General features: G+C 42.9%; 3 protein-coding genes across 7 annotated transcripts; all 3 read left to right on the top strand.

Moving 5' to 3' along the window:
- Positions 1-6565: 6565 nt before the first annotated feature.
- tom1 (target of myb1 membrane trafficking protein) lies at positions 6566-15322 on the top strand. Of its 5 annotated transcripts, none has more exons than XM_005468477.4 (16): positions 6568-6763; positions 9021-9105; positions 9198-9276; positions 9360-9509; positions 9622-9756; positions 9867-9998; positions 10226-10342; positions 10576-10706; positions 10823-10865; positions 10967-11099; positions 11251-11314; positions 12473-12542; positions 12825-12890; positions 13297-13359; positions 13622-13661; positions 14639-15322. In XM_005468477.4, the coding sequence occupies exons 1-16, from the start codon at positions 6712-6714 to the stop codon at positions 14725-14727; spliced, it is 1449 nt and encodes a 482-aa protein (XP_005468534.1). In that variant the 5' UTR covers positions 6568-6711; the 3' UTR covers positions 14728-15322. The 5 variants fall into 5 exon arrangements, with proteins under 5 accessions (XP_025762542.1, XP_005468534.1, XP_005468536.1 ...); XM_005468476.4 differs by having other exon boundaries at positions 6570-6763; positions 10573-10706; XM_025906757.1 differs by lacking the exon at positions 9867-9998 and having other exon boundaries at positions 6566-6763.
- Positions 15323-16441: 1119 nt separating this feature from the next.
- On the top strand, positions 16442-20432 carry gcat (glycine C-acetyltransferase). Its single transcript, XM_003443088.5, has 9 exons — positions 16442-16756; positions 17475-17605; positions 17687-17788; positions 17865-18011; positions 18155-18309; positions 18684-18766; positions 18852-19023; positions 19221-19342; positions 20016-20432. The coding sequence occupies exons 1-9, from the start codon at positions 16543-16545 to the stop codon at positions 20165-20167; spliced, it is 1278 nt and encodes a 425-aa protein (XP_003443136.1). The 5' UTR covers positions 16442-16542; the 3' UTR covers positions 20168-20432.
- A 1347-nt stretch (positions 20433-21779) lies between these two features.
- Positions 21780-26654, top strand: mcm5 (minichromosome maintenance complex component 5). Its single transcript, XM_003443087.5, has 16 exons — positions 21780-22128; positions 22899-23025; positions 23114-23242; positions 23329-23501; positions 23584-23739; positions 23822-23991; positions 24080-24251; positions 24342-24453; positions 24544-24687; positions 24806-24871; positions 24954-25130; positions 25212-25324; positions 25421-25549; positions 25660-25802; positions 25957-26084; positions 26303-26654. The coding sequence occupies exons 1-16, from the start codon at positions 21956-21958 to the stop codon at positions 26402-26404; spliced, it is 2214 nt and encodes a 737-aa protein (XP_003443135.1). The 5' UTR covers positions 21780-21955; the 3' UTR covers positions 26405-26654.
- Positions 26655-26661: the final 7 nt, after the last annotated feature.

The following is a 26661-nucleotide window of genomic DNA, read 5'->3' as shown; positions in this document are numbered from 1 at the left end:
GGTTTTTCAATATGTGGTCCACGTAGTTCATGGACTCCTTCGCTGACTTCATCCAAGACTCCATCTTTGGACAGTTTTTTTTTCACTGTGATGGTTTCTGAAATTGTCACAATTTATTGGGCAGGACTCAAATGCAGGACTCTGAGATGTGCAAGCAGAAAAGGGTTTATTTACAGCACCAGATGAGATACGTACATATATACAGTGAATGTGGGGAGAGGGTTCCAGGGGTTCAGAGGGAAGGTCCAGGGCTGGGGGAAAACTCGCTCACACCCCTCTTCAATCAGTCCGTGATAATGAAAACACTCAATCTGAAAGGAAGGGTGACGTAAGTACAACGATCCAACGAGGACCAACACTCCACCGAGGCCTTAAGTACTGCCTGGAGTAATCAGCAGACATGAGCAGCAGGTGAGTAGAGCATGGGCGTGGAATCCAGGATGGCACAGACGCCGCCCGGGCGGAGAAGGTGAGCACAGCAACCAGAGCAGCAAACGGTGAACCATGACAGGAATATTCAGCTCCTGAAATATTCAAAGCAGCTTGTGTCGCACCAACAACCATGCAACATTCAAAGTCACTTAAATCACCTTTCATCTCCCATTCTGATGCTCAGTTTGAACTGCAGCAGGTTAGAGTTAGACCATGGTTTTCAGTATAAAGCTTAGCTGTCACTCATATTGAATAGTTATTTTATAATCCATACAATGTTTGCACAGTTCTGTCTAAAAGCTACTGTGTGTGCGCCACACTTCTGCCCGGTACACGTAGTGTAATTACCAGATAGCAAAACCAGCTGTTTGGTGGAAGCCATGAACATAAATATCTGACCTACTCAAAGAAATATTTTTCCACCATCCTGCGCTTTACTGCCATGACAACAGGACGAGAGGCTGTTGCGCGTGTCTGATGACGAGTTGTGGTATTTCTGTTCTCTGTGATGAGGAAGAAACCAGATGGTTTCAGTTCCACATAACTTACCTCAGCTGCCCTCCTCTCCACACACACACACACAGGAATACACACTGCAGCCACTGATGACTCATACAGTGGAGATTTATTGTGTCCAAAAGCAGAAACGCTGTCACCAAAAAATGCTTCCTGATGGACCATCCTGCTTGAATATGAATTCTCACTTCAGTTGCTGTTGTCCGTACTGCTTTTGTCTGCACCTCTCCTCCAGGCAGTCGCTTGCATTGTCAGCCACAGCTGGTTTCAGATAAACAGACCTACGTACGGACGAGCAACACTCTCCACTGCATTTCATTTGCAGGCTGAGAAGACTAATCAGGGCTCCATAGTGTGTGAACGTAGACAAGTTACTGCCAAGCCACTCTAATTAGATGCTTGTGAAAGCGCTTGTTCTCGCACATAGCGCTGGATGAGACATTAAAGAGTCCCAAAAAAGGCAATATCATGCTTTGCCAATTAAAGACTTTATGCTTTCTTATTCCTTTCTTCCCTTTCTTTTAACTGCTTTGACAGTATGCTCTTCTAAATGCCCTGAATAATCCCCAGCGGTGGAGAGGAAGCAAACCAATTCATGGTGCTGCCCACGCGTTTGGAGAGGCCTGCATCGCTCTGAGGCAGTTTATATTCTGTCCCTCTGGAAATCATCTCTGACATTTACTCCAGGGAAAGTAAATGAAAGATCTTTATGTGCCGGCATGTCAGGCGCTGGGAGAGGGAACCAAACAGAGCGTTATGGTGGGATGCAGACACTGTTGGCTGCAAGAGAAGGAGAAGGTGGTGGGAGGGAAAACAGAGAAAAGTTATAAAAACGTTGGTCACAGACACACTTTTTACAACAAGGAGTTTTAATTGCTCCTTGTGTGGTATCTGTGATTACACAGAGGGAAAAAAGCACTTTTATATAACATTTTGAACCAAATTTGCTCTAAGAAATAAAAATTTTCTTGGGTGAAACAGTGACACAGTGTTTTATCATGTCTCCCTCCCTCACCCCCAACCAATCACAGCAGAGGGCTGCCCCTCCCTGAGCCTGGTTCTCTCTGAGGTTTAGTCTTGTTAAAAGGGAGTTTTTCCTTCCCACTGTCGCTAAGTGCTGGCTTGTAGGAGGGTTACTGATTGTTCTTTATATCTTTATAATATAAAGCGCCCTGACAGGACTGTTGTTGTGATTTGGAGCTAAATCAAACTAAATTGAATTAAATAAAATAGCTTCAGCTGTAGGCACCAAAGCCCCATGTATCTGTCGCTCAAACTCTCTGTTTTCAGGGAGAAAACTGTCAAACGTTAATGAGTTTAAAGTCAGGTCCTTAAAGGGAAAACAGCCCGTTTCACACAGTGAATGAACTGATAGGCCACATCAGGGCCTAGTATAACATAACAAAGGATTAGTTTGAACTCTGAATCATGCTAAGAGACTTTACAAATCATAGAATAAGAATGTTTTGGTGAGAATTGGAGTCATAGGCTCTCATTAATATTTATGGGATGACAGAGCTCCGTATATATTCAGCAGGTTAGACGGGCAATCATTACAGGAAAGTCAATGAAAACACCTGGAGAAGTAATCCTAAAGACTGCTTAAAGAGATTACAAAACAAGCTTGACTAAGATAGTTTGCACATGATTGCACATTACTGAAGGTCTACTTAATAAGAAAAGACATGATTATTATTCAGTCTTTTAAAAATCAGTTCAGTGACATATTTTGAGAAAACCCTTCTAGTATAGTTCTGATTTAAAAGCAAGGATCACGTCACTTGGAGAATTCAGATTAATGGAGTGGGCGTTTTCTTTTTACACTCTGACCCTTTCACTAAAATCTCAGTTTTGACTGACATGATCTCTGGAACATTTTCTAAGTGCTGATATCTAAAATACATTTCAAGAAAAGCATTAGCTGCTGTTGATGTATCAGGACACACAAAGAAATGGTCCCGATTATAATACTCCTAGAACTATTTACACCGCCTGCTTTAGTGCCAACACATCATAATAACTGTTATTAATGCAAATACCTACATTGTTTATATATCTACAGTGTTATATGTTGCAGTATTTAGTCATTACATGCATTTGTCTCCATACTTCAGTGGTAGCATAGCAACAGTGGCTTACTACGTTGCAGCATTACTGCACAGACAGGTACGCTCACTCTGTGGCACAAATGTGAGACTCGTGCTTAAAAGACATGGGTTTAACTGCAGTGCAATAATCACAGGCTCACCCTGTTTGACAGAAGGATGTTGTTAGACAGCGATGATCACACATGCCTTGAAGACACAGACACTATCTGTAATTATTAACATGCTGCATTTTGATCTGTTCTGTGATCACCCACATACTGCTACATGTGGTTTGTTTTAATGGGCGTCTGCGGGTGTACGAGAGTAAAGCTATAACCTCTGCCAGGCTGTGAGTCACCGAGTCTGAGTCATCCACCACGGTCACGGTCAAACATAACAAATGTATTACCCTGCTGTCACTCTGAGGGACATTTCTCTGTGGAAACGGTCATTTATTTCTTGGAAAACAGTAAGCTGATCTGCCTTCTGTTCCTGTGATCTTGTGTGTGACATTGAGTGTTCTGGTGTTTTTGTCCACTGTTTGCAAAGCAGGAAAAACCTGCTTGCTACGCTCTTGGTATTCCCACAAGATGTGCAGTTTGTAGTTTTTCCAGTTTTTCTATGTGGGAATATCAACTGACTCCAGGTTTGTTCTGTGGCTGTTGACGCAAGGTAGAGTGGATCCTTGCTTTTACGTTGTTTGGGCCAGATTCTAACTCTACCATCTGAATGTTGCGGCAGAAAGAGCCCCATCAAACCAGGCAACATTTCCTAGTTTTGGTGAACCTGTGTGAAATGTAGACTCACTTTGTCTGCATCTCTGCACCACTCATTACTTGGTTGTAACAAGCGGTTATTTGAGTTATTGTTGCCTTCCTATCAGCTCAAAGCAGCCTGACCATTGTCCTCTGACGTCTGGCATCAACAGAGCTGTCACTCACTGGATATTTTCTCTTTTTCAGACCATTCTCTGTAAACCTTAGTAATGTTTGTGTGGGAAAATCCCAGCAGATCGACAGTTTCTGAAATACTCAGGCCAACAGGTCTGTTACCAACAACCATATCACATTTAAAGTCACTTAAATCTCCTTTCTCACACATTCTGTGCTCAGTTTGAACTTCAGCAGGTCATCTCCATCACGTCTACAAACCTAAATATATTGAGTTGCTGCCCTGTGATTGGCTGACGGGATACTTGCATTAATCAAGCAGCTGAACATATGTACCCAATAAAGTGACAGGTGAATCTATATCAAAATACCTAGTATATAATATGCTGAAACTCATTATACTGACTAGCTGAGTCATCATACTGTGTTTACATCCATAGTGAAACTAAAAGCGTGGAACAGACTTGTTTTCAGATGTCACTTATATTGAATTGTTGTTTTACAATCCTTATGTTTGCAAAGTTCTGTTGTGTTGGCTATATATTAAAAAAATTATTATGTGCTCAGGGGTTTTTGTTTACCGTACGCAAAGGTGGAAAAACCTGCTTGGGGTTCCTGTTAAGCTCTTGGTACTCCCACTAGCTGTGTAGGTTTTAGTTTTTCCAGTTTTTTCTGTCAAGAATATCACCTGACCCAAAGTTTACTTGGGGATAAACTATGTGATTTACCAAGCAATTGAGTCAAATGCAAAATGTGAATATAAATATGATACTGTGGCATTAAATGTTTAAAAAACAGTTTCAGGGAAGGACAGGAAGGATCAGGGTATAAATTAAAACCAGGCTCTTATGATGTTTGCTGATCATGCACTGGATCACACTTTGAGTTAAAGTCTAACAGCACACCCATGTGGCAGAGAGCTACACAAGCATGAAGATCGAGCCTCTCCTGTCCAGGTCTGTTGTATCTTAGCTATCCAAACTTTTATAAATGCACTTTTCTGTCCAGCTTTTAGGACCCAAGGAACTGATACTGTGGTGCGATAGGTTAAGATGAGGTTTTTTTTCTCCAGCTATGGTGTGTAATACCTGATGAAGACCACGTTCAGTTGAGAGCTCCAGAACAACCCAGTTAGTTGCATTTTAGTAGCAGGGACAATATACCTTTTAGTGTCAGAGGAGCACATGATTGATGTTCACATACAAAACTGTCTGCACTCCAGAATTAACTCTTTATACAGTTAGAGATGGTTTGCATTGTATTTAATTTTATGTAAAAAGGTTAGGCTATATCTCTCTATCTATCTCTCTATCTATGAGAAAAGTCTTCAGCTGCATGTGAGTGGTGCAGGAGGTTCTCCATTAATTATTCACAACCATTAAACCAGCTACAGTTATTTGGATGGTCTCTGCATCAGCTGATGGAGGAATCAACCTGTGTGTTAATTCAAACTGGATTCAAATAGCAGCAGCAACGATGAACTCCCTCATTCCAACAGCTAGCAGTCCAATATTCAGGCCACAGAAATGGTTCCTCACAAAAACAACAACAACAACAACAAAGCAGATACTTCAGTTATCACATTTACTTGTAAACATACAGCAGTGGTGCTCAGTTACATTTTTTATGTGGCTGCTTTGTAGCATTGTAAGTCTCTCTTTTTTAAGAGCCATCCATAAGTGTAGCTCAACAAGAGGGATGGCATGGGGTAAATGTGTTTAACTCCCAAAATAAAAATTATTTATTCACAGAACCAGAAAATCTTTTTGCTTGAAACTTTATTATCTCACTCACAAGCGACACAATGTTGTTTCTTAGTCACAAGCTGCAAATCTTCTCCTCTTCTCCTCTGATGCAGTGAGCAGGTTGATAACCATGTAGGACTCAGAGGTAAAATGAGGAGGATATTAGAATAGTTTTGTTGTGAGCTGTCTGCTGTTTTTCAGTCAGCCTCCATAGCTGAGATGATTCCTAAAACCTAACGCAGCAAAACTACATATACAGCACATGTGACACATTTGAATGTGAAGCATTAAATTGGTCAGCTGAGATATTAAAGTTGCATGAAACTATAACTATAGCATGATTTGATTTGAGCCCACTAATAAACCCATCACCAACAGCCCTCCTCAGCAAGGGCGACATTTGTTCTGTATTGTCAATGCTTGGTCATTTGTGCATTATACATCCAACACATGCATTTTCATGGCTTACTAGTGTGAAATGCAAATATAAAAACAGACAAGATTACATCAGCATGAACGTTACCACAGCTCTTACAGCGAAAATGGTTAATTGTCTCTCTGTTAACTTATTTATCAAAATATTTCATTTTTAAATGATTACTACTGATATATGACACACAAAAACAAACATTTATCGACCTTTCTTTGGTGACATTTCAAGTGATCTTGGGGGCCCTGCTGCTTATGCCTCTGGCTGAAATCTGACTCTAATAGAGGACCCTTACTCAGTGCTCAGACAAAACCTATGCTGTGGTTCTTACACGCAGGTAAGTATTATTAATAGAGTGGCAGCAGTGCATGCAGCAAAGAATAATGCCTGTGTGTGGCGCAGTTACGCTGTACTAACACTGGTACGCTGACCATCTGATAACTGCGGGCTGCTTTCCCTTTAAAACGCATGACGCAGTTCAACTGGTGCCCCACTTTGTTGTGTGAAGCCGCAGCAGTCTGCAGGAGAGAGAGACAGCGGGGCCGCCTGCTGTCGCATACGGCTCGGCCCGGAGACGTCGGCGCTTCGCTGGGCCCCTCACCGCGCTCATCATGGAGTTTTTAATGGGGAATCCGTTCAGCACGCCCGTGGGACAGCGCATCGGTGAGCGCCTTTATGAGTCTTTACACTGCATAAAAAGAAAATTCTCCAGTCAGGCTCAGGCGTCTTATACGACACCTTACATCTCCCGCAGTCACGTCCCCGCAGAGCTGCTCTGTGGACTCTTATTGTCGAGGCTTTTGTCGGGGTGATGCGTTCATAATGCGATTATGTTAGAGAAATAGAAATCAAGTTAAATTCATTGTGACTGACAGAAGAACAACGGCTTATGGTTTGATTGACGCCCCTGTGAGACAATGACTTGGCAGAGGCGGGAGGAAGACGCTGGGGTGCTTCAGTTGATTGGTTGTCCCCGGCTCTGCTTTAACCTGCAAATAGCTGGGCGGGCCGCAAAGAGTGGCCGACATCCCCCTGACCCAAATCTGACGACCGTTTGGCTGTAGCCAGTGATAATGGTGGAGATCCAGAGATGCTCATTAAGATATGTAGATGAGGAGATCTTAGTTGAAGCTGCAGCATAAGTCTTTACAAGATTTGTAATCTAAACAATATTATAATCTAAATAAAACTTAAATATAGCCTAGTCTTGAATATAGTGAATTTAATATTTCCATCAGTTTTTTGGTCAAGTTAATTAAGTCATCTAATAAGCTGATCTAAAGTTTAACCTCCACACAGTAAACAGATCAAAAATCCAAACAAGCCACATGCTGTTCTAGAGTCTGTTGGGGCCCTGGGCAAAAATTCTCAAAGGGGCCCCTTCAACCAGCATTCATCACCATTATTCTATAAATAATCCAACGCCACCACCAACAGTCCTCTAAGGTTACAGGTGAAACACTGATCGACAAACGGCAGCGTGTTTATTTTAGCAACAGTGCCCAACACTAGGTTGACTGGTTATGAAGTGTAATATTACTGTTATTACTATCTGCTACATTCTATCAGCCAGCTAGCTAACAAGTCATTTAGTGTCCCATCTCTGACTGTGGCTGTGCTAACTTGGCTGTTCTGCTAGGCTAGGTTCACTCATTTTAAAGGACAAAGCAAACAAAAGAACTAATGTGATGACAGTGGAAGTGTCTGTCCCCCACAGTTAAGGCTAGAGTAGCAACATTTAGTTATTTATCATTATGTTTAATTATGATCATTTTCTCCTCTTCCTCTTTTTTCTTCTTCCTTTTCCTCACATTGATTGGTCTCTCCTATTCTCATGGCACATTTTGCACATTTTAGATATAGTTTAAATGTAACTCCTGACAAACCTTATTAAAAGTGCCCACTCTTTTTATCTTTAGCCATTTAAAAGTGCCACATATCCAGCAAATTAATGATTGTCATTGTTTTCATGTAATTTTAATGTTTCTAACATGAAATCTTTTTTTTTCCACACAAAAATTTTAAATAGGGTGAATTAGACATTAGACACCTCAGTCACTAAGGCCTGTAGGCTAGTCAGAGACATTCTGGCAAACAAGGAGAAATGGCGTATTCCCTGACTGTTTGCAAGTCGTTGTTGGAGGTTATGAAATTGGCTAATGTTGGAACGGTGACAAAAAAAAGTCAATGATAATGATTCTTTCTTTTCTTTTCTTTTTTCTGCTGTCAAATTTAAAATGTCTATAATTTTTCATAGAATAGTGAAATGTAAAACCCAATATTTCCAAAATTGGGTTTGCATAACGTGAAAAAAAACACATAAAAGCATTAATAAAAGACAATTAATACAATCTTGGAATTACTACAACTTAAAGCAGACCAAAAGAAACAAACAAAAAGGCAACGGTCCCCAACCCCTGGGCCATGAGAGTTGAGGCTCGAGTGAGAAATGTGTGGATTTTTAGGGTTTTTATTGGTTTTTATCATTATTTTTATCGTTAACTCAGTTTCCCTGGGACTTTTTCCATGTGTTATTAATAAGTCTTCTTTTTTTTGGTACCAGTACTTGTTTTTTATTTTGCTGTATTTATCCGCGACACCTTAAAAGCCGGTCCATGAAAATATTGTCGGACATAAACCGGTCCGTGGCGCAAAAAAGTTTGGGGACCGCTGTTAAAAGGCACCTATTAATATTCCCATTAAAAATATTAGGAAAAATGGGTGTCCTAAGGTCAGTCCCTGTGGAACGCCACACAATCACAACCTTGACATAGGAAATGAAAATAATGTTTGCTAAAGGTGAATTTGTCTCTATGTTGTTACCATGTACTATTCATAAAGGAATAACAAAGTCATTGTATTTCTGCTAATCATAATGTAACAATGAGACATGTTTCATGTTTTCACCTACTTTGCACAGAGCGTGCGACCAGCTCCAGCCTGCCATCTGAAGACTGGGAACTCAACATGGAAATCTGTGACATAATCAACAGCTCAGAGGAAGGGTGTGTGCACATTGGTTATCTGTTAGCATCAGGAACAAGCTTGTTCTCTTGAGGTTACATGCGGCTGACTATTGAAAATATTGTAATTACAGGCCCAAAGATGCACTCAGAGCTATAAAAAAAAGGATTGTGGGGAATAAGAACTTCAAGGAGGTTATGCTGACGCTCACTGTGAGTGTTGACTCTTTATGTTCTCATCAGATGTGCGTTGTTTGTAATTGGTAAGGCGTTTCTCTGAAACTCTGTGATTTCAGGTCCTCGAGACCTGCGTGAAGAACTGCGGCTACAGATTTCACATCCTGGTCACAACACGCGATTTCATAGAAGGGGTTCTGGTGCGGTCGATTATCCCGAAGAACAACCCTCCACAAATCCTACATGACAGAGTGCTCGGCATCATACAGGTGAGGCGTGAGGTGTGGCTCAAGGAAATAAAAGAAAAAAGTTGTTGTCATTCTTTAGTGTTGTCACATTGGTTTACTGTCTAGTCTTAATTTGTGGTTTTCTCTTGTCAAGGCGTGGGCCGATGCATTCCGCAGCTCACCCGACCTGACGGGTGTGGTATCGGTGTACGAAGACCTGCGAAGGAAAGGACTCGAGTTCCCCGCCAATCAGCTGGAAGGTTACACACCACCCCAAGCCCCGAAAAAGGTGGATACAGGGCTGGGTGAACTTTGTTTTATTGCTAACAGTTGGGTGTTGCCTATCATCATCTTTGGTCTTTTTTCCTGTCTGGTCATTTCTCCGCCTTTGCTTATCAGACTTTGCCTGGCAATGGGCCTGCTGTTACTACTCTGCCTGCTGTACTCCTGTCTTCCAAACCGCTCGTCCCACCTCAGACCTCTGATCTAAAACTGGCCCTTGAGGGAAACAATGCCTTGACTCCCAGCCAGGTGATGGGACTGGAAAGGGACTTACTCTTATTATAATTGCACTGTGCTTCTGTGCTAACTGGCTTTTTCTATGTTGGTTACAATAGAGTCACAGAACTCCTTTTTGTAGCTGTGCTTCTTAATCCTTTTTCGCTTGCAAACCTTATAAAATCAATATTTACTTTCTTCTTCTTCTTCCTCGAGTTACCGTAGCTGTGTTTATTCAGTAAGTGCTGTTGATATTCCAGGTGAAGAAGCTAAAGGCAGAGCTAGGAGTGGTGCGCAGCAACCTGACTATGATGTCAGATTTGATGAGTCAACTAGATCCAGTTACGGTAAAACAAGCAGACATGGAGCTGCTGGAGGTAAACACACACACACACACACACAAAATGAAGTCACCTTTAAAAACAAGCTGCGTGTGTTTTACTGCATGAATGTGCAATATTCTCTGTGATTGTGATCCTTTCCATTCATGCTGAGTAACAGTGCCTTACCCTTAACTGATCTCCTACTTTATACGTTCTGTGTTGCATCTGGCCCTTCAACGCCCCCCCACCCCACCCACGCATTCTTTGTCTGATTGTGTCATTAGCAGTTATACACAGTATGTAAAGAAATGCAAGACAGGATAGTGAAGATAGTCCCCAGACTCAGCGAGGAGAAGCTGATCGAAGAGTTACTAGCAACTAACGATGAAATGAACACCGCCTTCAATCGCTACCACAGGTACCTTGCGCCGTTCTCTACATCACGTCATCGTGTTTATTGGCAAAATAAAGAGAAAGGCAATATTTCAGCATGGTTTTTCTCTGCACGCAATGATTTCATTCTGTCGTCGGCAGGTTTGAACGACGAATAACAAACGGTCAGAACGCAGCGCAGAAGGTAAAGAACGTGGCGGCCATTTTTGGAGTCTTTCCTCACAGTTGAAGAGTCATAACCATGTGAACTGGTTAAATTGTGCTGTTTCTCTCTGTGTCTTTCAGGGACACACCTATGTCAACTTAACAGAGCTAGACTTGAAGACTGACAGCCAATCAGAGGCTGCTTCAGTTACCAATGACAGCTCAATGAGCTTTCCAAAATCTGACAGTTTGTCCAGTCAGATGGCAAAACTTAGTAAGTACTGTACTTAGATAGATTTTCACATTGCCTATATTTTATCATGGCAAGCATAGGAAAAGGAATTATGCAGCGATCCCTAATTTCATGCAAAACGCGGAGACTTATTCTGCTCTTTATTTGTTCCCTTTCGCGTTTCTTCTTCCAGGTACAAGTGAATCAGATGACACTTTATCACAGAAAATAAATGTGTCAACTCAAAAAGGACCAAGGTACAGAAAAAACTGCATCACAGATTTGCAAGCTTTATGACATAAACAGATGTTTGCACAGCAGGGTGATGTTTTTAGTTTGTAGAGCTGCACCGCTCACAGAAATGTCTTGTTTAAGACTAAATTAAGTCATTAGTCAAAAGGAATCATAAAGGAATATAGACTATTTATTAAGAGTTTATTAAACTTTAAAGTAACTCACTAAACTGATAAATACACAGTTGAAATAGCTGAAAATTGATAATTAACTGAAAATTAACTGATTTCAGTTAACTAATAATTAACTGAAATCCCAGTATGGCCTAAATAGTTAAGTAAGAATTTATATAAATGGTTGCAATAATTAGCTAAAAAGCAAACCTTTGGGTTAAAATAATGCATAATCTGTTAACAATTTCAGATAGTTAGCTATCAACAAAAGGTTTAAATAAATCACTAAAAGTGTCACGGCAAGTGACCTGGGAAAAACTGCACATAAGAAATACACTTCACAAAAGTAAACCAAAATCTCAAACATGAAAACTAAATTGTACACTGGAAACTAGAAACTAGGAAACACATGCGAGAAAAACAAACCAGACTGAAAGGTAGAATATTTATGGGAACACGAAGGCAGAAACACAGCACGGAGAGGGTGTATGAAGGTTAACGACAACAAGCAGGGGAAACTGAGGACTAAGATACACAGGTAGGATCACGGGAGGATGGGGAACAGGAGGAAACACAGCTGGGACAAATCAGACATGAGAGAAGGGAAGGCAAAACTAGATACACTGACCAAGCACACGAGACTATCAAAGTAAAACAGGAAATACGACACGTGCTCAGAGACACAAGCTTAACACTACAACATAACTGACATGGTAACAGGGAGAACATAGAGACAAGGATGACTAGACAGGAGACGTGGGACCAGGACAGGGACAGAGAAAACATGGGGGCGGAGACTGAACACAGAACAGAGACTGTCAAAATAAAACACAACAGGCACAGAGACACAGACTAGACACCGAACAGAGGGAGCCCCCAATCTAAACCTAAGAACTAAACTCTTAACAAGAATTAAACCAAAACATGGGATAATAATAACTTTGTTAAAAGTAATATCAGTTACTAGATCACGTTGCAGTTAACCTATTAGTAATTTTTGCCTTTCAGAGACCAGAGTGAAGTTGTGGTGGACGGTCTTGCTCAAGCTCAGGACAGCAGACTACAAAACACTGAACCTGTAAGCAGAGATGTCTATACTGCTTGAAAGGTTTCGATTTATCAGCTACTATAACTGATTTTTTTTTACTTAGCTGTGACATGACCTTTAGGACCACAGGGAAATTCAATGATGATATTGTTAAATCTATTTTAAACAGCAAGCATAAGTGAAATCCTGAGGTTTTTTGTATATGACAGAGTAACAAGTGCTGTACATAATATCTGAGCTACAGGCCTGAGTGTGTGTTACTTTGTTTGAGTAACTGTTTTCCTCCTGAATGAAATCTGTCTGTACGTGAAGGATGGCAGTCCAGCTTCCACTCGCAGCTCTTCACCAAAGTTAGATTGGATGATTAAAAGGGGAATGGTGGGTGTGAATTTTAAAGCGTGGCCTGGCTTTACGTTGGTTTCACCTTTTCATACCCTCTGTCTTTTGGTTCTTATCATGCAGTTTTGATTTACTTTGCTGTGGTCTGGGTTGGGTCACTTTTTGGCTTTGGTGGTTCAGTTACTGAAATAGAGCACAAAGGTTTGCATGACCAGTTGTGGCGTCGTAAGAGCATGACACTGTTTGGTTTGCACTTTTGATATACTGCATTGTTGTCACACCCAGAGTCTTCCTCGCTGAATGCTATGTTTAGCGACATGTGGTTGTTCTTTGTTGTTGTTTTTGCGGTTGTCTTTCGTTTTTGTTCTCATGGCTTCGTAGCTTTGTCACACCTTGATGAAGTTTTATCCATGTAGCCAATCTGTGTCTCCTCTTTCTTTCTTAGATTCCTATCACCCAGTCCAGTGTAATGGATGATATTGAGAAATGGCTTGCTTTGGATGATGAGGTAAATGTGATTTGGGAATGATATTCATTCATCAAATTAACCTTGCAGTATTTAAAAGTTTTAAAATGAAAAGAAGATGTTGGTGGACTTTATACCATTAATTGCAGATACCAATCCAAGGTATTAGAAATGTTTAGATATATCCACATAAAGGTGACTGACTCTAAAAAGAAAGGACTAAGTGGGTGGGTTTAATTTGAAATTTTGTACATAGTTATCTTAAAGAATAATCAAATATACTTATTTTGTGTTTATGACACAGTATGATGACTTTGAGGACTCCGATGGTGTGACCAGTGAAGGTGAGGATCCTTACCCATATGTCCTGTTCCAAAGGAGCAGATTTTATAACCAAGTTAATACATGGGGCACGTACTCTTAAACAGAAAACACTTTCTTTGGTTATACACACCCTCTTGTAGAGCTGATAGACTGTATGTAAAACAATGGAGATAGTCAATTTTTTAGTGAAACACTCCCTCAAGTCAAAGTGGACCAACATACCCATAGTTAGAAATCCAAGATAGCAGCGCTGAATGTAAACAGCAGTAAAACTCTAAATATTTGATCTGTACTGCAAATGTTGTGTTCCATCACTGAATGTGTTTTCTGAAAGGCAAAAAAATTACGTATTTTGCTGTATAGCTAGTGATACCTGAAGGTCTCTACCTTGGTAGGAACCAGTATTCTTTTTCATTGCTCTTTCTGGAACGTGCTAACTCGAGATTGACATCGCTCGTGAGTTCCAACAGATTCCTGGATATTCCGATGTATCTGGAACACGGCATTTGATCATGGCTGGCTTTGATTGACAGCTCACTACTATCAAGATGTCCTTGTTTTTTCAGTCAAATCCACTCTACACTCATTGTGACAGCTAAAATTCTCAGATTAAGGCATGAAAATTGGATCGTTTTTTGTTTTCTTTTTTTGGCAGCTTTATCCATCTTTTATATACAGTCTGTGCTGAAGCTATAGATAAAACTTATTGTCCATTCAGATTGCTGCTAAATATTTGAGCCACTGGTGAAATGCAGTGAGATTCTCTAATGCTTGGTAAATAGCTCCCCGTGTTACCTCTACCAAGGTAACCAAGGAGGTTAGAAGGACTTTTGTTTTTACCCCCAAACGTTTACTACTTCAAGGACTAAAAATGAAACAATAAGTACTCACATATCTGGTCACAGCTCACTTTGACTCCAAAGTTGTGGCTTTGTTTACTCAGTGCAGGAACTTTCCTATAGATATCTGATAAAGTGACTCCTGCTTGCCTCCCCAGAGTTCGACAGGTTTCTGGCAGAGAGAGCGAAAGCGGCCGAGCGTCTGCCGTCCCTGAGAGCTTCCTCGCAAGACAACTCACAGTCTTAAAGTCTCACCTAAACCTGCCAAAACTAACATTACTCATGAAGCTCCTGCGCCACCTGCTGGATAATGGAGATTTCTTATTAATGAACGGTTGAATGGCACAATTAACATTGGAAATGACATTGTATATGTGCACCCCGCTCTTTTGCTGGGGGGAGCAAATGTGTTTTTTAACTTAAAACTAATGTCTGAGGAAAGACCGAAGTTTTTACTTGACGTTGTTACAAGGGTTGATCCACAAGCAAACATTTGCACATTTTTTATGGTTACATTCCTGCTGTTAAATGAGAATATTGTTACAAACTTTGCAACATAAATGATGTACTATATTGCTGTTATATATACATATATATATATTGTTAAAGATGATGATGAGGTACAGAAATGCCCCTGTCAAAGTAGCAAACACTTGTAAGAGAAGCTCAGCCATAACTTGCGGTAATAGTTTGAGGCTTTATGTCGTTGTTGATGTCGGATGCTGAAGAAAATTGATGAGTTTTTTTCACATTCAGCTTGTCCCTATGAAGATGTTTTACTTGAAGTTTAACAACAAGTGATGACACACTGCTGTCATATTAAACTAAAAGTATTAACTGGAGATTTGTGTGTTTGCAGTCTGTCTTTTTTAAATATGTTTATAGACTTTTTCTTGCCATTACAAAAAAAAGAAAAGGAAGCATAAGAACACATTATTTACTAATTTGCAAAGACTGGTCCTGTCCTTCTATATTGCCACAGGCTGTCTCTTCTAATTTTGATAGTAAATGGTAAATGGACTGGTCTGCTCCACCCAAGCACTCAAAGCATCTCGCACATACATTCATTCATACACATGTTCAAACTCAGATGGATGCATCAGGGCTCGAAATCTTGCCCAAGGATACTTTGACATCCAGATTGCAGGAGCCAAGAAGCGACTCATCGATTGCTAGAGAAGCCGCTCTACTTCAATGTCCACCTGGGCTGGATGTGAGGCTGATGACAGCTGGGCACCCATGTAATACCATCACAGATTATAAAAAGAACTTAATGATGGCAAAGGAATAGTTAGGAGGATATTCCAAACTGTACTATGTAGTAGCATTGTAATTTTTATAATAGCTATTCATCCTCCCATAGATATCTGGAAGGTTATTACACCATAGGTTCATTATTCAGCTACCTAGTCTGCTGGAGTGAGCTCATTCTGACTGTATAACCCAAAATCATTGATCCAGATCAAACGGTATTTTTCTTTTCTTTCCGTGTCACCTCCAGAACTAACTGGAGGTCTTCATGTAAATTTTAAAAACACATGCATGGTTCATTTATTGTTTGTGTTTTAGCTTGATGTGTATTCAGTCTGGATACTGAGGGCACTTTCAACACACTGAAATAAATGTCTGTGTGTGTGTGTTTGATATCTCGATCTCGGTACCGACACTCAAAAACAAGTAATGTGGGGGGGGGGTTCTAGTTGTAACAAATTACATTGTCACATTTTTTGCTGTAAATGTACTATATTTAGTACAAAGTACTTCCTGTGATGTACAAAGTATTTGAAACGTACCAAACGTGACTAAAAGCAGTAAAATGTTGTTATAGTTTATATTAGGCATCAGACTGTGAACTACCAAAGTGGATATCAGCCAGCTAAAAAAAAAAACTGTCTGCAATGCGATTGGACCAAACAAGCCACCTGCCAGCGGCCCTGCTCTCTGATTGGTCTTCCAGACAGACGCCTACCCTTGTTACGTGACGCAACCACGCTTGCTCTTTACATTGAGCCTTTCTGTGCCACAGTTCATATATCTTTAATAGCATAACAAGTTCACCGCTATGTCTCTTGGAAAAGCTGCCCGCAGTTTGGTGAGCCCGCTCCGGGGGGCTCTGCGGTGTTCGGGCCTGAGCCGCAGCTACACCGCTGCCGCTGCAGCCCGGGCGGTGCTGGAACACGAGCTGGAGACGATCCGAGCCGCGGGGACGTGGAAAGCGGAGAGGATCATCATCTCCAAGCAGGGTCCTGAGATCAGCGTGGACGGCAGTCGTGGCAGTGAGTACTAGGAGTTTCCAGTTACAGCAGTTTTATAAGTAGCAGTAGCACCCTCCTCGGTGATGGTCCTTAAACGCACCGTCCCAGGTAAGGTGTTATTTCAGTTCTGCCACGTTCTTATCTCAGCGGTGAACTTGAAGTAATCCCTGCTACTCCCTTGTTTTGCACTTCTGAAGCTATTCTCGGGGCAGCCTTTGGAAAAACATTAACCAAAAGTATGAGATTCAAGCTTTAAATAATTCAAAATAATTTGTAAAGTGGTCTTTATGTCATCAACAGAAAGCTGTTTTGTGCTTTGTACAATGCATATTCATTGTTTGACTTGTGAAGGCTCTAGCATTTAACTGCACTGCACCAGTTAATCTCTGCCTTATTTGCTATTGTTCCAGCAAAGCAGCCGATCACTGTTTATATTTCAGCCTGAACCCTTGCCAGAGATCGACTCTGCTAATTTATGAATGGGCCACAGACTTTAGGTCGTGACCCAACATGCACTAAAACGACCCCCGTTCATTTCATGTGCCCAACAGTGCCACGGTCCCATGCATTGTTTTCTCTGTCACTCTTTGTCTTCTCTCTCTGTTGTCTCGTCTGTAGCCTAAAAATACAAGCAGAACTTCTACTCCCAGCTTCGACCTGCTCAAAGAGGTTATTATGGGACAGTGACTCTCTCTTTTTTAACCTTAATTTTCCTTTTGTCCATCCAAAATTCTCTCAGGTATATTGAACTTCTGCGCCAACAACTACCTCGGGCTGTCCAGTCATCCAGAAGTGGTCCAGGCAGGAATCGATGCTCTGAAGACACACGGTGCTGGACTGAGCTCTGTCAGATTCATCTGTGGGACGCAGGTCTGGTGCTTAAAGATCATGTATATCACCCCAAAGCTGTCTAATTCATGAGGTTAAGTTTGCGTAATGCGTGATTTACAGGATCTCCACAAAAAGCTAGAGCAGAAGCTCGCTGAGTTCCATGAGAGAGAGGACTGCATCCTCTACGCCAGCTGTTTCGATGCCAACGCGGGACTTTTTGAGGTGGGTCCAAATGGACTTGAAACGAAGGACTTCCCCCTGTTACGATCAGTATAACGACAAATTATTCTCACAACAGGTGCTGCTGGGCCCAGATGACGCAGTGCTCTCTGACGAGCTAAACCACGCCTCGATCATCGATGGCATTCGCCTGTGTCGAGCGAAGAGGCTGCGCTACAAACACATGGACCTCGGTGACCTGGAAACCAAACTCAAAGAAGCTTCGGTGTGTGGAGGAATGTAGACGGAGTAAAACATTCCTTCTTGTTCCATCGCTCCTTGCATTGTGTTAGAAAATAGTGAAAATGACACAGCTTACTCAGAGGAGGTCACACACCGATCACCTGCGCTCTCTGTTCTCCTCCTCAGTCGTCTCGTATGCGTCTGGTAGTGACAGATGGGGTCTTCTCAATGGATGGAGATGTGGCTCCCTTGCGAGGGATTTGTGACCTGGCTGAGCAGTACGGAGCCATGGTGTTTATAGACGAATGTCACGCCACCGGTTTCCTAGGGCCTCGGGGAAGGTGGGTAAGAAAAGACTTCAACTGAAAAATCCTAAGTCAGTTATTTTGCAAAATAAAACACAAGACCTCTAATCGTAAAAGTGTAATGCCCTAAAATCATTTTTAATTTCTAAGTTTTTTTTTATTTCGAAGAGGCAGAGAAGAGTGGATTGTTATTAAAATGCTTTTCAGCTTCTGTGTCCTCGTGTCCAACAGACTTTGAATAAAAAACTGCTCTAAAAAAGCTGGGACAGTGTCTTTTTCAACATGACCACTAGGTGTCGCCAAAGTCCATTCTTACAGCAACTGCCGTTTACTGGGCTCTTGATGAAGTTTAGCTATCTCCGTTATCAAGAGGTGATGAACTAATGTTACCGCTTCCCTGTGATTTGCAGAGGAACTGATGAACTCCTTGGAGTGATGGATAGAGTTCATATTATTAACTCCACTCTGGGCAAAGCGCTGGGAGGAGCAGCAGGTATGACTCCATTCTAACATGAAGGCTCTCACAACATCTTTTTATTAAGTATAAATTAGTAAAACGTTGTATTGTTTTCTCTCAGGTGGTTACACAGTTGGCCCAAAGCCTCTCATTGACCTACTCAGGCAGCGCTCGCGGCCCTACCTATTCTCCAACGCGCTCCCCCCTCCTGTGGTGGGCAGTGCAACGCGGGCTGTGGAACTGTTGCTTGCCTCCAATGAGATTGCCCAAAGCATGACGGCCAAAACCATGCGGTACATTTTGTTCTTACGAACAGTGGGAGTCTTCTATGTTTTTAGTGTTGTGTACATCATAAACACCAATCGGTTTACCTGTACGAATATTAATATCATATATAGGCTGACCTGCACTCAGTGATAAGGTTTATACTGCTTACAACTGGTTTTACCCATCTGTGAGTATAATAGTTTTCTCTTTGCTGTCAAATCAGGTTCAGGAACAAGATGACGCAAGCCGGCTTCACCATCGCAGGCTCAGCTCACCCCATCTGCCCTGTGATGCTCGGCGATGCACGTTTGGCCTCTTTAATGGCTGACGATATGCTGAAGCTTGGTGAGACCATAGACTGTATATAATAGATGGAATGTTAGCCATTCATTTTCAAAGAATTAATGTTCAAATTCTGGCCTCTGCCATGTTGTTGTTGTTTTTTTCTTTAAGTCAGACATGACCGTGTTTTGATGAATGACAACTGCTAAGTTATTGGTTTATTATGCTAGCAAGGCTGGTTAGCAAGCTCTAACCTGAATAAGTGCTATGGCTACACAAGCTAATTAGTGCTAAGTAAGACAGAAATTAAATACACTCATCAAAACTGACCACACAGACTTGCTGGACAAGCTAGAACATCCAGTTTGCCGTACAGCCATTTATCAGTAAGTCAAGGTGGCCACAAGCTTATATTTACCTCATTACAGTTTAAAATTGTGAGTAATAAATTAATTTACCACATGTACTGTTGTTGTGAAGGGGGAAACTAGCACTAGAGACCAAAAGTAGTTCTTTGTACCAGGCTAAAAAACATGTTCATTTCTGGGAGTCTATGGGGATTGACTCGCTTTTGGGGACAGCCTCAAGTGCCCGCTCAAGGAACTGCAGTTTTTTGGCACTTCCACATTAACTTTATTTTTTTCTTTAATGTAGATGAAACTGACTCACTTAGCACAGAGTATGTGAATCTGCTACTGTGTTTATACAGTGTCACAGTAGTGTCTTCCCTCCACAGGAGTGTATGTGATTGGATTCTCCTACCCAGTCGTACCAAAGGGAAAAGCCAGAATCCGTGTTCAGATTTCGGCAGCGCACACGGACGAAGACATCGACCGCTGTGTTGACGCTTTCATCCAGACTGGCAGGAAGCACGGCGTCATCTCCTGAATCGAACAAACGGGCTGGAATCAGAAGGATTCAGAAAACTGCTTGCCATTGCAGGGTCACGCTGCCTGTTACTCAAGATCCATGAATGATGGTGATGGAAATTTTAGTTACATTTGTAGGTCACTGGAGGTGAATGTTTGTGCTTGCTTAACTGATTAAAGCACTTTTGCTAAAGTGTTTGTATTGGAACAAAACAGGGCAGTTGATTAAACGCTTTTCATGAGCGAGAAAATGTTTCCACTGAATCTGAAAAGGCATTTAACCATCCTGCAGATGTGATTCTGATGACTGTGAGGATAATGGTGACACATATAATGTGCTTAGCTTATCGGCATGTGTGGTAAACATTAAACATCCTTCAAATAAGAGAAGAAAAAAAACTATGGCTTTGAGTTTTATTTATAAGAAAAGTCCATAATTCTCCTCTAAAGTTGAGATGCTAAATGCTAGAGGTGGCCGAATTGATCCCAATATCAAATATCCATACCAGTGCTGGTATTGGTATCAGATCGATACTAGCGCCATAGGTTTAATACTGTTCTCTAAATTCAGTGTGTAGCCCACTGAATTGTGTTAAATAAAATATTTTCTGAGGGGTAAAAATGAAAAAAATATACCTCAAACATGCTCTCTTCTACATGAGCTGCCTTTATAGGTTCAAAGTATCAGTATTGGTATCAGCAATACTGGTCCTGCACTTAGTTTGAATCAATATCAGAATTTACAGTGTTGCACACCACTACTAAATGAAAACCATTTTGCTATAAAATGCTTTCCTTTATATAATTTTGCTTGGATTCGAAGCAGCACTGCGCAGAGTGATGGAAACATTCACAAACATAGTAAAAGACTGTAGATTGAGAGGATGAGTGGTCCGGCTATGCATTTTTCCCCTCTCCCATGGTTTCAGTCCTCCTTTAAGTTGTACTGAGTTGGTGTCTTTATCCTAGGATGAAACATTCCCGATAGGAGAGGTCCCTGCACCAATTTGTAGTTTGCCGAATGGTTTGAATGTTACTGCATTCCCCACTCCCTAGCACCAAAACACCAAATAACCGAATCTGTTTTGGAGGAACAGGGTTCATCGCTCCAGTAGGCATCCACAGACCCTTGAATCTAGACTCAAGTCTATTCAAGGTGCTTTACAAAGAATGTGGTGGATCAACCCCGTAAGAGGCTTTGTTTTAGTTTTTCCTTTTTTATCTGTGTTTAAGCTTCATGTACATACCAATCAAGCCGATCAATACTCTTCCTTTCAATTAGATAAAAGACATATAGTGTAAATTTGAAATGACAAAGAGTTAAATATTTAAAAGTGCATTTCGCAAAGAATGACAAAGTATTCAGAGGTGTTACTATTCAATCAGCATAAACACATGACTCTTTTAAATCTGACTGTGCAGATCGTCTGTTTCCTTCTTTGTGTCTCTCTCTCCCCACGCTTCCCTCTACCCTCCTCCTGCTGCCTTTTTCGCGCCATCAGTGCTCACAAGCTCCACCTTTACTCTGACGACCTACCTCCGAGTAGCCACGCCGACCAATAGCAATGCAAGGCCTTTCCTATCAGCCAATCAGAGGCCCGGAGATGACGCCACGCAGAGGCGGCTCGCGGGAAAGTGAAGGGAAGGAGTTCAGTTTTTCCCGCGAAAGAGACGCCGTGAGGAGGCTTTGTGTGCGGCACCTTACATCCTGCTAAGTTCTTACTAAGAAGAAAAAGTCGTTTTTGTCTGGGTTTGCTTCTTTACACTCAGCTTCTCTTCGTGTCTTTTGCGACCTGGTTCATTCAGCATGTCTGGCTTTGACGACCCAGGAGTGTACTACAGTGACAGCTTCGGAGGTGGAGAGGGCCCCGGCGGGGACGAAGGTGGACAGAAGCGGATCCAGATCAAGAAGCGGTTCCGTGAGTTCCTGCGACAATTCAGAGTGGGGACCGACCGCACCGGCTTCACCTATAAATACAGGTACGGTAACAGCGAGCGCACCGTGCTGTTGTTTGTTATACAGCCGCACACTGAGTGTTCAGGATCTGATCTCAATATAGGTAATATAGCTAATAAGACTGGTGAGTCTGTGAGGATCGCCTTGTTTCTTAACTGAAAGGCTTTGTTACAAAGTGAGTGTTGAGATTTTTGCTCATTAGTCTGGCAGGAGGCCTAAAGAAAGGGGCTGCTGAATTTGGGGGAAAATGTAGACTCTAGCACAGAGGTGTCAAACATAAGGCCCGAGGGCCAAAATCGGCCAGACGAAGACTCCAGTGTAGCCCACTGAAAGGCTTTGGAAAATGTGAAGGAGTGTGTAAATGCTGGACTTTTAACTATATTTTTATCAGTTTTAAGCTTTTCTCCCCCATCACCATAACTTCTATACCAAAGTAAAGTAATAGCTAAACAGTTAAATGAGTAAATGGAACTTTTCTGTCTACTATCTGGTTTTCTTTTACAGTGGATCAATGATAAAAAAGGGGAAAAAGAAAACTGCTCTGGCCCACTTAAGATTAAATTGGGCTGTATGTGGCTGATGAGTTTGACATCCCTGCTCTAGCTCGTCTTGAACTTGATAACGTGTAGAGACCAACAGTAGTTATATTTGGGTCTACTGTGATCCCTTTTGTGAAGCATCTGAATAATTTGCCATTAAAGGGCTCTAAAGGTGTCATTTTCAGGCTCATCCAGCCTATGAATTTGCAGTATTTTCACTTGTACCTAAATCCTTTACTTAAAAATTCAACTAGAGATGAGCTGAAGCGACACTACACCTTGGGGGAGTACTGGCTGGAGGTGGAGATGGAGGACCTCGCCAGCTTCGATGAGGATCTGTCAGACTGTCTTTACAAGCTGCCGACTGAGAACCTGCCTCTGGTGAGAATGTCACACCACACAAACTCCGTCGCAGCGCGCAATCTGTCCGTCCGACGCCTTCGTCTGAAGGTCTGCTTTTAATTTACAGCTGGAGGAAGCCGCGAAGGAGGTGGCCGATGAGGTGACCCGTCCCCGGCCTGTCGGGGAAGAGGCTGTGCAGGACATCCAGGTCACGTTGAAGAGCGACGCTAATCACGCCTCCATCCGCAGCCTCAAGGTACTCTCATACCTCTTCATGTGTCATACTGTAGGAGTTACTGACAGGTTGATCACACTTTTTCTTGTTTTTTCTGTCCCCTGCAGTCTGAGCAGGTGTCTCGTCTGGTGAAGGTGCACGGCATCATCATCTCTGCAACGGCAGTCAAAGCCAAAGCCACCAAGGTGTTCCTGCAGTGTCGCGGCTGCCGCGCCGTCATCCCCAACATCCCCCTGCCTCCGGGCCTGCAGGGTTACGCCCTGCCGCGCAAGTGCAACTCGTGAGTATGATGGTGGTGTAACGTCCCTCCGCTCGAGTTCCTCACCCAGAATCAGATTTAACAAGGCTCCCTCTTTTCTCAGTGAGAGTGCTGGCAGGGTAAAGTGCCCCGTGGACCCTTTCTTCATCATCCCAGACCGCTGCGTTTGCGTCGACTTCCAGACACTTCGCCTGCAGGAGTCCCCGGATGCTGTACCGCACGGAGAGATGCCCCGTCACCTGCAGCTCTACTGCGACAGGTAAGCACATGTGTGACCAGCACTCAGCTTTTCTGCTGCTCTGCTGCTTTTACACTCATGCTTTTTCCCACCTCTCTCTCAGGTATCTGTGTGACCGCGTGGTCCCAGGAAACAGGGTGACCATCATGGGTATTTACTCCATCAAAAAGATGGCTGCACCAAAAGCCAAAGGCAAAGAGAGAGGGGTTGGCGTGGGTATTCGTGCGTCCTATCTGCGAGTGGTCGGCATCCAGGTGGACACAGAAGGCGCAGGTGAAGAGGGTTTGCATTAAGATGCGGGTGTGATGCGCTTCAGGCACGCAGAGCTGGCTTTAAGTGTGGATGTGTTTTCCTCTTTTAGGCCGTGGTGCCACTGGATCCGTCTCCCCACAGGAAGAGGAGGAACTGAGAGCACTGGCTGCTTCTCCTAACATCTACAACTCTCTGTCACAGTCCATAGCGCCATCCATCTATGGCAGCGACGATGTGAAAAAGGCCATTACCTGTCTGCTGTTTGGAGGTTCAAGAAAGAGGTGAGCTTGAAGCGCAATACATAGACCGCCACCTTTATTGTAAAAGTCCCTGACTTACCCAGCAGTGCTTTCGTTTCCTGTCCTCTGCAGGCTGCCTGATGGTCTCACTCGTAGAGGTGACATCAACCTGCTGATGCTGGGTGATCCCGGCACAGCCAAGTCTCAGCTGCTGAAGTTTGTTGAGAGATGCTCGCCCATCGGGGTAAGTAATCCTGAGTGGATTGTCGTCACTATGGCAAATCCGGTGTAAACCCCTCACACTGATCCTGAACCTCGACTCTGTCCCCTGCAGATCTACACCTCTGGTAAGGGCAGCAGCGCGGCCGGTCTGACTGCCTCCGTGCTCAGGGACCCCAGCACCCGAGGATTCATCATGGAGGGGGGAGCCATGGTGCTGGCCGACGGCGGGGTCGTGTGCATCGACGAGTTTGACAAGGTAAAAACGAAGCAGCACAAGTTGCTCCAGCTGCAAACAAGAATTCAAACTTGGCACAAACTAAACCATCAGTTGATCTCCGGCCTCATTATTAAAGATAACACTGTTTGTTGTCCAGATGAGAGAGGATGACAGAGTGGCGATCCACGAGGCCATGGAGCAGCAGACCATCTCCATCGCTAAGGTATCCCCTCTTTGTGCATTTAAAGAAAGCAAAATGTGCTCGCTATGTTGAAGGCAAGCTAACACGTGGGCTCTCCTCCCAGGCTGGCATCACCACCACCCTGAACTCTCGCTGCTCGGTGCTGGCGGCGGCCAACTCCGTGTACGGCCGCTGGGACGACACAAAGGGCGAAGACAACATAGACTTCATGCCCACCATCCTGTCCCGTTTCGATATGATCTTCATCATCAAGGACCAGCACGACCAGCAGAGAGACATGGTAAGGAAGGCCTGCGGCGTTAAACCCTCGTGCGGTTGGAGTTTTTACGGAGTGTAACTATTTGAACGCGTGTGTTTACAGACGCTGGCTCGCCACGTGATGAACGTCCACCTCAGCGCACAGACGCAGACCGAGGGTGTCGAGGGCGAGATCCCGCTGACCACATTTAAGAAATACATCGCTTATGCCAGAACGTAAGTGTCCTGGAGTTCATATATTAGTTTGATCAAGCACACAGTCATCTACTTAGTTTAAAAAATAAATAATAATACTCATTTGCCCTTTTACAGTAAGTGTGGTCCTCGGCTGTCTGCTGCAGCTGCTGAGAAGCTAAAAAACAGATACGTGGTGATGAGGAGCGGAGCACGAGAGCATGAGAGGGAGAGCGACAAAAGAGCCTCCATCCCCATCACAGTCAGGTAGATTTTTATTTATTTTAATAAATATTCGTGTAAATGTGTCTTTTTACGCCAGCTTTAGTACTTGTATCTTCTCGCGTCATCGTCTGTCTGATGTTTGGGGTTTTCAGGCAGCTGGAGGCCGTCGTGCGCATCGCAGAGTCGCTGGCTAAGATGAAGCTGCAGGCAGTGGCTGGAGAAGAGGAGGTGGATGAGGCCCTGAGGCTCTTCCAGGTTTCCACGCTGGACGCTGCACTGTCTGGCAGCCTTTCAGGTGGGCGTTGGTTATGTTTTTGAGTCTAGCGGATAAATCTGCCTCATTAAACTGAACCATATTAGCTGTTCCATTAAGGAATGTTTTGTTTTAAATTTGCTGGAAGCCAAGTGTTAAGCCTCAGCTAAGCATGCCAACCACATTTTGTGTCCAGGAGCGGAAGGCTTCACGTCTCAAGAGGACCAGGAAATGATCTCTCGCATCGAGAAGCAGCTGAAGAGACGCTTCGCCATCGGCTCGCAAGTGTCAGAGCACAGCATCATTCAGGACTTCACCAAACAGGTGAGAATATCAACCTGGGGATAAAACATTTGAACAGCGATTTGACTCTGTGCCCAGCTTGTGTTTTATGTTCCATTGGGATGATTACAGGAGTACAGTGTTCAGTTGTCTTTTGTCAGTTATGTAAAAACAGGCCTGAGAAACATTTTTACATGCCTGATAAAAGAATCAGTTTTGGTCTGGGTCCTGTGAGTGACCTCTTTCTGTCCTTCCTGCAGAAATATCCGGAGCACGCCATCTACAAAGTCCTCCACCTGATGTTAAGGAGGGGGGAGCTTCAGCACCGCATGCAGAGAAAAGTGCTCTACAGAGTCAAGTAGAGAAAAGTGCTCTGTGAGATAGCCATATTGTTGTTGATGTAAATAGTTTTGATTCTTTTGTGGTGTTATGTTTGCCAGAATGTCAGAATAGTGTCTCGTCTCTGCTGTAGCTCTGTACAGCAGGATGCATGCCAACAGGGTGGATGAAGAGTCACTGCTAAGATGGTCCTAGTGCTTTGTATCAAGCTAAAGATGTTACTTAATGTCTGCATACCGTGTTTAAAAAAAATAAATAAAGTGTTGAAATTCACATTCAA

Source organism: Oreochromis niloticus, linkage group LG4 (genome assembly GCF_001858045.2).
Source record: "Oreochromis niloticus isolate F11D_XX linkage group LG4, O_niloticus_UMD_NMBU, whole genome shotgun sequence".
NCBI classification, from domain to species: Eukaryota; Metazoa; Chordata; class Actinopteri; order Cichliformes; family Cichlidae; genus Oreochromis; species Oreochromis niloticus.
The sequence above is the reverse complement of the archived record's forward strand: the minus strand, read 5'-3'. Positions and strand labels throughout refer to the sequence as shown.

Coding starts and splice junctions, on each gene's coding strand:
- tom1 (XM_005468476.4), top strand. CDS start 6,712: ATGGAGTTTTTAATGGGGAATCCGTTCAGCACGCCCGTGGGACAGCGC. Junction 6,764..9,020: donor GCCCGTGGGACAGCGCATCG/GTGAGCGCCTTT, acceptor TACTTTGCACAG/AGCGTGCGACCAGCTCCAGC. Junction 13,662..14,638: donor CGATGGTGTGACCAGTGAAG/GTGAGGATCCTT, acceptor TTGCCTCCCCAG/AGTTCGACAGGTTTCTGGCA.
- gcat (XM_003443088.5), top strand. CDS start 16,543: ATGTCTCTTGGAAAAGCTGCCCGCAGTTTGGTGAGCCCGCTCCGGGGG. Junction 16,757..17,474: donor CGTGGACGGCAGTCGTGGCA/GTGAGTACTAGG, acceptor AAATTCTCTCAG/GTATATTGAACTTCTGCGCC. Junction 19,024..19,220: donor ATGACGGCCAAAACCATGCG/GTACATTTTGTT, acceptor CTGTCAAATCAG/GTTCAGGAACAAGATGACGC.
- mcm5 (XM_003443087.5), top strand. CDS start 21,956: ATGTCTGGCTTTGACGACCCAGGAGTGTACTACAGTGACAGCTTCGGA. Junction 22,129..22,898: donor GGCTTCACCTATAAATACAG/GTACGGTAACAG, acceptor AAATTCAACTAG/AGATGAGCTGAAGCGACACT. Junction 24,688..24,805: donor GCATCGACGAGTTTGACAAG/GTAAAAACGAAG, acceptor TTTGTTGTCCAG/ATGAGAGAGGATGACAGAGT.